Source organism: Poeciliopsis prolifica, unplaced genomic scaffold, assembly GCF_027474105.1.
Source record: "Poeciliopsis prolifica strain line A6 unplaced genomic scaffold, Auburn_PproV2 SCAFFOLD009, whole genome shotgun sequence".
Classification (NCBI taxonomy): domain Eukaryota; kingdom Metazoa; phylum Chordata; class Actinopteri; order Cyprinodontiformes; family Poeciliidae; genus Poeciliopsis; species Poeciliopsis prolifica.
In genome coordinates this window covers 5,742,372-5,752,498 of record NW_026562384.1, presented here as the reverse complement: position 1 = coordinate 5,752,498, position 10,127 = coordinate 5,742,372, and the positions used below count along the sequence as shown (strand labels likewise).

Here is a 10,127-nt window from a genome sequence, read left to right as displayed (position 1 = left end):
TCTGTTTCCTGACAAGTGCAACATGCTTCAAAACTGAATGCGTAAACTACGTCAACTAACAAGTTAAAGAAAAGCCTTTAAATTTGAGCCTGAGGTGAACAAAAATATTGTGGGAATTCTGAATCACTACATTAATAGTTTTTAGAGAGACCTCATCATATGAATTGAAAAAGTTCAAAAGAATCTTAAGTTGTAAGACAATGTTTAATATACAATTCCAAGTTGTACATTATCTGATTGCATCAACTAGTAAAAACGGAAAAATTGGCTCTGGAGAACAAAGTTTTTAAAACGAGATGGAATCAATTTTATTACACTAACCACAGGTTTTTGACAAGTCTGAGCCTTAAAACGTATTCAACTTCTTAAAATTTTTGACCCTTCAAACTTGGTGTAGAAGAAAGTGAATGCTGTCAGCACATCTGTCGCCGTCCACGCTCAGAACTAAAAAAAGAAAATGAAAAAGTGAAAAGCTGAACTTAAATAGAACCGATCCTTTTTTTTTTTTTTCCACGACAGTAGCACAAGGGGATTAGCACAGCATATCCATGCTGCCTTTAAATAACAGGCTGACTTGTCTCAACATGCTCTCGTTTCTAGGGTTTCCTCTGGTCTATGTGACCATTTATCCAGTCATTGTCTGCACACACAGAGAGCCACCAGCCACAGCATATGGACACACAGATCATTTGCTTTATCTCGTTAAATCAAATGATCCTTTTTGACTGAATTAACTTCTGCCGATCATCAGAAAACTTCACTTCCCGTTGCGTGAGCTACAGTAACAGAATACAGTAAGGCTTCAAACTCCCCAGGAGTGCAGCAGCCGCTGGAAGTGTGATATGCCACGCAGCGCATGTCAGAGGGATAGGGTGAATGCAGGGTGTGGGAGGTATTCTTAGCCCTGATGACAGCACACCACTGAATCCACTCACGTCTCTTCATGGGTGCCTTGGCTCCAATAAACGGCTATTTTTTTCTGTTGTAGAGTGGATTATTTCTACTCCCCCCTCCCTTTCTTTCCCTCTACATACTGGTATTTATTTATTTTCTTTACGAAACCCGTCGCTTTCTGCAAGATTAACTCCGACTGGCAGCATGCACTGCAAAGGAGCTGTTCCGTCAGAGTGTCACGGTGATGTTAGACATGCAGAACGATCAGGCATCGGTAGTATTTTGAATGCCATTCATGATATCGCATGAGGGTATATTTTTAGAGAAGTAACCCTATGGGGGGAGGAAGGCAAGACATGCATGCCCCTGAATGGCCTCAGTATCAGGTGGCAGTGATGGGAAGAAATTAACGTGAGCGTAATTTGACTTTCTGACAGATCGTTATGCACGTGATTTAATAGATTAAAAGTAGAAACACAAATCAGCTGTTGGGAGAATGAATGTACTGTGAACGATAAAAAGCACAGTTTGGTTTCAAGAAGCTGCTGTTGTGCTTCTTTAGTCTCTGTCTGTGAGCGCCAGCTTTAAATATGCAGCTCAGAGTCATTTTTCCAAGGAGAGTTGCTGTTGTCAGGTGTCGTCCTCTAGAACGTCTGGGTGTTCCTCCCAGAACTGGTCCCCGATTATGTCACAGTGGTAGATCTCCACCTTCCTCCTGCTCCGTGTGACAGGAACCAGCTTCTCCTCCTCATTTGGTCGCTTTATGCGCTTGCTAACCGTCTCGTCCCGCTACATGACAGAGAAAAGAGACAGAGGTTAGAGACAATCGGGCCTTTACTGGGAAGCTTTCTTATGCTGATTCCAAGCCTGTTTTCCGTCTGCAGCAAGTTTGAGTTCATGTGTCTTCGTTATGACAAAATGTACCCGTTAAATCAGTTTTGCTCTCTAAAAATGTCAACATTCCCGACTTCTCAGTTTTTATTTAGTCAACTTTAAAGTGAAAGTACTAAGGTTCAAGGTCAGAGAAGGAAGGATGAGGAACAAACAGTTGGACACACAAGCAAATCTTTTACTAAATGCTTGTAGCATTTGGTAGAAAGAGACAGATAAAGAAAATTTTAACGTTTCTGACACGATTTAACTAGGAAAATAGAGAAACTATTAAGATTCGAGTCATAAAGTAGCTTGTGGTTCATATCAAACTGAGCTGGTTGGGTACACGTTTGGGATATCCTAAACAGAGGTTTGTGGAAACCGTGAAAACGTAATCACTCCGGAGGATCCTACCTTTTCCCAAATGAGGGTGGTGCCTTTCCGGTGGAGGGCAGATTCGTTGTTATAGTTGATGTCGAATTCTGAGAACAAAATCTCGTTTTTATCTGAAGCTAATGTTCCCTGTCAAAAAATAAATAAATAAATACAGACATATTAAATTGAGTTCAGCTACTTATTAATAAATATACTCATACACAGGAAGCAAGAATGGGTGTTCACGTTACTGGCTAGCACCACCTGCTGGATGCATTGTGTCAGGATGCTTCAATTATTCTAGGAGAGCAACCACCAACATTAAAGTTGCACTTATTACTACAACCGAACCACTAAGATATTTCAACATATTAAAAGTGATTTAATTTACAGACACTGGGCAAGAAGAGAGTTTTATGTTGTTTTTTTTTTTTTTATAAACAATGAGGTGTCTAGATGTTGTTTCTGGTTGACTCCTAATGTGCACTGGAAAATGAAATGAGTTATAAAGAACAGCTGCATCAGCTTTAATGGCTGATGGCAGCTGCAGGTATTAAAGTCTATTTGTGTCAATTAATAAGCTATGAAGAGTCTGTTGCCATCTAAAACATGCTGTGCTTTTCACTACTTAGCCAAACTACTACAAAATGTCAAACAGTCAGGCGGTAAAGTTGCTTAAAATAGAAACATTCTCTGTAAAAGCAAACCAAATAATAAAAAAAAAATTGGACATATTTCTGCCTTGGATGACCCATTCCAAAACTACAGACATTTTTTTTTTCCATCGCTTAAAAGAACTACAAAATAATTTAAACAAGATTATATCAATCTGGCTGATTACAAAACATAAACAAAAAAAGAAGATAGAACTATTAGGCTGGCCTAGTTAAAGCTCAGACCCAAAATTCAATTTAAGTTGGAAGACTTGAAAGTGGAGCATGAGACATTTTACACATAACTGGTCAAAACAGATTCAATATTTATATAATTAAAGATGCAAAATTCATACTTTAAAAGACTTGCAGCTATAATCGCAGCATTCTTTAAAAGGATAACTACAAATACTAGTAAGATGTCCAACTGTGAAAGTTTTGGAAATGGCACATCATTTTATTTCCATTTTACATTTATGCATTGCTTCATGTTGCACTGATGTTTGTAGCTGTAAAGTGACAAAACACAAATAAATAAAGGGGGATCAAAAATTCCACAGGGTGGTTGATAAAAAGAGAAAACAAACAAAAAAAAAGATGTCTTTTAATACAAAAAAATATATAATGTAAAAACCTCAATAATTTTTTTTCATTTTATATTAATGATGGGATGATAAACCCAAAGTATTTTAATATATTATGATCCATTTTGAACATAAATGCCTCCCTTCTTATAGGCTTAGACATGTTCCAAAAGAAGCATAACTTCGAATATCTGGCAACTAGACACAACATGACAATTGAATTAATACACTTATAACTGATTACAACCTATATTATGTATGCCTAAATATTATTTCTGTCTGAAAATTCATACCATTTCCTCTATACAGAGAAAGTAACCCCATCTTCTTTGTTTTGCTCTTACCTTTAGTCGATCTTCGGCCTGCGTTGTAGTGAGTCCTCCTCTTTGAACCAGTGTCCAAAATACGGTGTTATACAAGTTATTTATATGACCTAGAATATAAGAAATATGTATTTGTAGCTGTCAAGTGACAAATATTTGGTGGATAAATCTATCCTGCAGATTTATCCACACAAGGACGCACTTACAGTCTGCTTGCCTCCAGCTGAGGTAGTCCCTGAGGTTACGGTTGGTGGGATACAAAACCACCCGCCCGTCAAAGCCAGGCGGGTACAGGAGGGGCTGCTCTCCGAAGAACTCCTTCCAGTAAAACACATACGAAGAGGAAAACTGGGAGGCCACATGAGTCATGAGTTTACTGCAAAGCAAGCACGGAGGGAAGAAAGTGAAGCGGATCAGAACCGTCGCGACGTGGAGGTTTTTATAGGAATGTCAGTGAAAGTGAGGTGTACCTGGCTCGTCTCTTGAACCAGGTGGTGGTTCTCTTGAAAACGAAGCTGAACTCATCACTTTGACCGTAGGCGATGGTGATATCCTCCAGCTCCTCCATGACAGAGCGGGCGCTCTTGCTCATCAGCCCCAGAGCCCTGTCGTCGTTGGGCTTGGCGAACCGGTGCTGCTCTGCAAACCTGAAACAGGCCGTAAAAGTAAAAAACACGTCAATCATTTCAGACTTCAGCGTGAGATGACGAAGAACACGAACTTGTGGAAGTTGCGACCATCCAGTCGCACGACAACGTAGCAGTTCCGGAGGCAGGTGTCGTCCGTCTCGAAGCTGCGGACGTACTCGAACTTGCTTTTCGCCATAGCGTTGGAGCTGGAGAACGGACGCAGAGATGCTGCGGAGAAACAGGACCTTCCTGCTGCACCAAGTCTTTCTATCAGCATCCAGAGTCTGCAGGAAGGGAAAACACAGACGACATGTTGCCATTATTTAAGGGTTTCGACATGACAACAATTCTGTTTGTTATAAATAAATTAATTTGGTTAAATTTACTATAACATAACTGCAAAACAGACTGATATTAGTTATGAAACGATTAGCTAGTAGCGCCTTAGCTAATCCTTTATGCGACAATTAAACATACAGATAAGCTAAAGACACAACTGTCTTGTTAATATCAGCTTCCTGACACCCAGTCAAGTTTATTTTATACCTATTTAATGACAGATATTCTAAAATACCTATCCTACGATAACTCACGTTGCTTTGTGTACAGTCCGTCGACCAAATATGCCGTACTTGCAGTGCCACCTCCTGAACTTCCCTCACAAAGGTTCCGGCTTGATCAATATTTGGTTTTCAATCAAGCCCAATACGTTACTTGCTGTTCATTGGAGCGATATAGCGATATATTTCATTTTTTATAACATCTAATGTAGCCTATATCTGGCGACGACCTGAGCGGATTAATATAATGCAAATGGGAACGAAGTTACACAAACGTACGCAAGTGGGTGCGCACCATTTGTCAGCCGCTCCAGCAAGCAGAGCTGCGCCGAGAAGAGTGACTTTTCACACGATTTATGCCACTCACTTCGCGCTGAAATCACCAGTTATTTTGTTAGAAAATTACGAGAGTCGCAATATTTTTTATATCATTTTAAGAATAAAAAATATTTAATTATAAGAATGTTACCCAGGCAAAAATAACTCCTCCCACACAAGAAACGCAGTCACTGATAAACAAGATGTAATGAAGAGGTATGGGATTTGTAGTCCAATTAAAAATATTTCCTTTTTTTTTGTACTCGACTTTTAGGAGACAAAACTGGGCTAAATAAATAACAATATTTAGGGGAAAATACGCATTATGGCGTCTTTAGGGAAGCACTGAAATAATGAAGTGTACAGAAAGGACAAACTCATGACAGCCACAACTTTCCCAGGATCCCTCGCTTCATGGCGTTCCGCTTGTTTCGAACATGGAGGAGAGGGAAAGAAAAAGCGCGAGGCCGGACAGCAAACACTCCGCGTCAGCAGCCGCGGGGCCGGAGGCAGACGCGGGAGACGATCGGGCAAATAAATTAAATGTCTGCTCTGAGAAGTTTGACCCGCTGCTGGCCCTGTACTCCCCGGAAACGCCGCCGCTTCCCTTCCCCAACATCAAGTGCTTAAACAATGTGGCGGAGTACGAGAGCTTCTTGAAGGGCGGCCGGGGCCGAGCGAAGCCCGAGAACGTGGAGAAAAGGCGGCGGAAGGCGGCGAAAGGGGTGGCGGACCCGGAGCGCATCGAGAGGCTGAAGAAGCTGATGGTCAACAGCTCGGTGTCGGAGGAAGGGGACGGCAGCGGAGCGGCACCGCGGGCGAGAAGGAGGCAGAAGCCGCTGAAAAACGTCCTGACGAGGATGCCTTGTAGGTTCCTCTGTCACGCGGCTGCTGCGTGATATCAAAAAGCAGGATGCGTTCAAGTGCCTTGCAAACAAGTTGCAAGGCAACTTTTCGTTAGATCAAAAATTCTGCTTATCACAACCACCATGTTTGGTGGAGTGATTTTTGTTGTTGTTTTGTTTACTTTTTCGGTTTTAAACACGTTGTTAGAAATTCATTCGCAGTTTTGTTAGATCAAAAATTCTGAAAAGTGTGGAGTGCACTTTTCTTCAGGTCAATGGTCGCATATGCTCATAGCAATTACAGCTCTGAAGATGTGTAGATACTGTTTGGCCCCTCTCTGTAAAATATCTCAAACGTGGTCGGTTTTGTGAAGTGCATGACTAAAATGTATGTGACGGATTTGTCACTACCCCTACTGTATTCTGGATATTGTTAGGGATGCACCGAAATGAAAACTTAGGCAGATCCTGATATTAATATTGCCGATAACCAATATTTACCACTACATTTGTTTTCCTATTTTTAAGGTGGTGTAAAATGACCATCTTGCTGACACTGCTTTTCTGCTTCAGTTAAACAAAATGACCATCACCTTGTGCTGCATCACTATCACTGTCACATGACCAAATAAACATCTCCTCCATAAACTGAAACGGCAGCAAGATGAAAATCAAAATCGGTTGTTAACGCCGCCCTAGTTTTGTGATTGTACCGGAACCAGCATGTGAGAAAATGACTAACATCAACCAATGTCAATGCGAATATATTGTGCGTCACTATTGGCAGTAAATAAAAATGGGCTTACTCGAGGAGAAATGTTTCTGCGCTTTACCTGAATTCTCTACATGTTTTATGAGTCGGCTGCGTGACCTGCTGCTTGCGTGTCTGCAGTGTGTCAGGGCAGTCCTTTGGGGGAGCTGCACCGCTGCGTAGAGGAAAGGATCAGAGTCCGAGTTCACATCAGGACCTTTAAAGGCCTGAGGGGCGTGTGCTCCGGCTTCGTCGTCGTCTTCGACAAGTTCTGGAACATGGTGAGCAGACGCCCAAAAAGTATTTTCACTGCACGATGCATGTCTTTGTGCTATATGTTCGTTCAATGCCGGGTTGTGTTTTTCAGGCCATGGTGGATGTCGATGAGACGTACAGAGAGCCTCTACTTGGGGAGGCGTTGTACCACGAGAAGGCTCTCACCATTTCACGGGTATACACTTTATTTATTTTTTTTCTTTCACCCTAACTGAAATAACGAGATTCAGTCAAAGCGAGTTGAGGGTGTTGAGCTGCTGGACGTTTTAGTTTGAAGGAAACAAAAAGTCCGGGGTTTCAATAGTTCAGATCTTACCGAAGAACCACCTTCTTGATTTACAGCTTCTTTTTATTTATATTTTTACTGACTTTTAATTCAAGTCAGCACACAGAGTGATTGACTGAAATAAAAGCCAGTTCTTTAACATATTTTCTGTCATAACTTTTTTTAAGGAAAAAAAAAATGCAAGTATAATTGGTATAACCAAACCATAAATCAGATTTGGTTTAAATTTTTAAGCCATATTGCCCTAAGTCTTAAACATCTGTAACTTTTCAAGGCAGGGCTGTCCAAAGGGTGGTCCGTGTGTCCTTATTGGCCCTTGCGACGATTATGTGCGGCCCTAGAACACAGTTAAAAAATAGAAACAACTTTGCACCAATAGGGCAGGAGCTGGATGCAGGTGCATACTTCCTAAGAAAAAAAATCTGACAAATCAAAATGAATCTTTAAAAGAAAAATGTTGGATAATAACACAAAGTACCTGCACATGTCCTTTGAGTTGCGTCTAAAAAATATCATCTGAGAAGGCAGGCTTTGCTTCTGTCTAGTCAGAGAAAAAAAACAAAAATCAAATATTGATAAGTAAGCACTAACCTTTCAGATCCGGTGAATATTTGCATGCAGTCACATCGTGTAGGTGTTCCCCGTACAGCGACGATTTGAACCCTTCAAATTATCATTCATACACCCACCAGTGACTGTAAACAAGGTCTTTACTTAGAAACTGTAAATATGTTCAACAGCAAATGACCTGACAAAGAATGTACTCAGCATGCGAGTTTGATTACATAAAGCCTTTCAAGTGTTTTTTGTTTTTGTTATTGTCTTGCTTTTGTTGTCGAGCATTAATGCCACCCAACTCTTCGTCCAGCTCTTTGAGAAGCTAAATCTCCAGGAAACCCCGGGGGGCGGCGAGCCGAGGGAAGATGATGATGGCGGGGCGGCGGAACCCGAGCCGTCGGAGGACGTCGGAAGCAAACGTGATACAGGCGTCGTCTCGGTGAAGGGCCGGGATCCAGCGGCCCATCAGAAGAAGAAGAACAAGTACGGGAAGGTGCACACGCGCCACATCAACCAGCTTTTCATCCGCGGTGAAAACGTGATCCTGGTAAACCCACAGCCTCTCTGATTTCTGTTGGATTTCCGTGACTTGACATAATGAGGGGACAGCTACGAGTATCGGGTTGTACCGAACACGTGCGACATTGCGGGACACTGCAATAAGATTCAGACGAATCGAGCTCAAGCTGTTATATCATATTGATATGATGAGCCAGAGAAATGACCATTTTATTGAGAAATAAAAAGCTCCTGAATTCTGGCTGAAGTCGTTTTTTTGCGTGTGGTCTGTGCTATGGTTTTCACCCAGCAGGTGGCAGCATAAACACACCAGAGCCGTCGGTGAAGCTATTGTCATCCGGTAGGAGCTTGTCCCTTTATGTTGCTTTTCCCGTTAGTTTGAACAGGAATGACAGCGCAGTCTCAGCGGACTTCATAAATGCATTATGAATAATTGAGTTTGCGAAGCTCGAGATTGCAGATGGCACTCAAAAGCTGTCATTTGTCTTGACGTCTCAGATTGCTTTTTACTCTTTAATGGGCGCATTACCCATAAAAGCACAATTTACTGCATCTCGTGGAAGTTGTAAAGATGTTGCAGTTCCCCACCTACCCCCCTCCACCCCACCCCTTGCTTTTAAATGACAGAGGTTTATTTCGGATGATAAGTGGCACTGAGCGGATGTTTGTCGCGACCGCGTCTGCAGTTCTGCGACTTTTCCTATTTGGGTTTCTCTTTATTTTGTCTGCGGAGATTAATTGACCCTTATTCCGTTTTATTTTCAGTCACAAGTGGGGCACATTCTATCATTAGTTTAGATTTTTGTTCATCTACTGTATATATACCGTTACACTTGGCGTAATGTATCAGAATATTATTAGTGTAGCCCATTTAACAAGCCTCTCCAGAGAGGGAAAACGGGGTCAATTGTTTAATGCAAGCCGTGTTTGTCACACAAGTGTGCTCAAACAAATCTTGACACAATATAAGAAGGGCGCAGCGCTGATTGTAAAATGACCCAAAATTAGATCACACTGTGTCCTCTACGTTACACCAGAGAAATCAGGTCGTCCTTCTCGCTACAAGAAACTGGAGTATTTAAACATTTTTTTTAGATTGAAGTTTTAAGTGCTGTTTCTCTTCTAAGTGCATCAATCTTCCACATACGGTAATTACACTCAAACTTTTTTCCACTTTATGTTATCACAGATATACTTCTGCAGCTCTACATAACAGTGCTCAACTGTCCAATGAAAGAAGACCGAGGGACACAGCAGGGAGAAAGTTGTGGAGAAGTTCAAAAGGGCTCCAGGTTATAAAACAATATCTGTTATCTGAAAAGGGAAACTGCGAGGCTGACAGGATGTGTCAGAGAAGCAGCCGACAGGCTCATAATTCAGGAGTGAAAATCCGTTGAGAGAACAACCGATAGTCAGCATCCGACAAAGCTGTCCTTCATGGAAGAGTGGCAAGAAAGCAACTGTATGGAAGATGTTACTCTGGTCAGGTTGAACTAAAATTCAACTTTTTGGCCCAAATTGTCAAACTTTATGTGGCACAACTCTTAATGCCGCGCATCACTCAGTGCACGCCCTTCTCCAAGACAGAACGACGTTTGAGACTTGTTTCTGTGGCTTGCATTAGCAATATATACAGAAAACATTCATCTCATTTTTCTGCATTGAAACACAGACAGACAGGTT

At 41.6% G+C, this 10,127-nt stretch overlaps 2 protein-coding genes across 3 annotated transcripts; one reads left to right on the top strand and one right to left on the bottom strand.

The window, feature by feature from the left end:
• Positions 1–238: 238 nt before the first annotated feature.
• Positions 239–5,635, bottom strand: thg1l (tRNA-histidine guanylyltransferase 1-like). 2 transcript variants are annotated; one of them, XM_055034265.1, is made up of 7 exons: positions 4,925–5,635; positions 4,424–4,615; positions 4,173–4,349; positions 3,909–4,078; positions 3,724–3,812; positions 2,182–2,289; positions 239–1,683 (listed from the first exon to the last, which is right to left on the bottom strand). In XM_055034265.1, the coding sequence occupies exons 2-7, from the start codon at positions 4,606–4,608 to the stop codon at positions 1,525–1,527; spliced, it is 888 nt and encodes a 295-aa protein (XP_054890240.1). In that variant the 5' UTR covers positions 4,609–4,615; positions 4,925–5,635; the 3' UTR covers positions 239–1,524. The 2 variants fall into 2 exon arrangements, with proteins under 2 accessions (XP_054890240.1, XP_054890241.1); XM_055034266.1 differs by having other exon boundaries at positions 4,508–4,615.
• On the top strand, positions 5,612–8,685 carry lsm11 (LSM11, U7 small nuclear RNA associated). The gene is made up of 4 exons (XM_055034267.1): positions 5,612–6,076; positions 6,947–7,086; positions 7,173–7,256; positions 8,236–8,685. The coding sequence occupies exons 1-4, from the start codon at positions 5,647–5,649 to the stop codon at positions 8,491–8,493; spliced, it is 912 nt and encodes a 303-aa protein (XP_054890242.1). The 5' UTR covers positions 5,612–5,646; the 3' UTR covers positions 8,494–8,685.
• Positions 8,686–10,127: the final 1,442 nt, after the last annotated feature.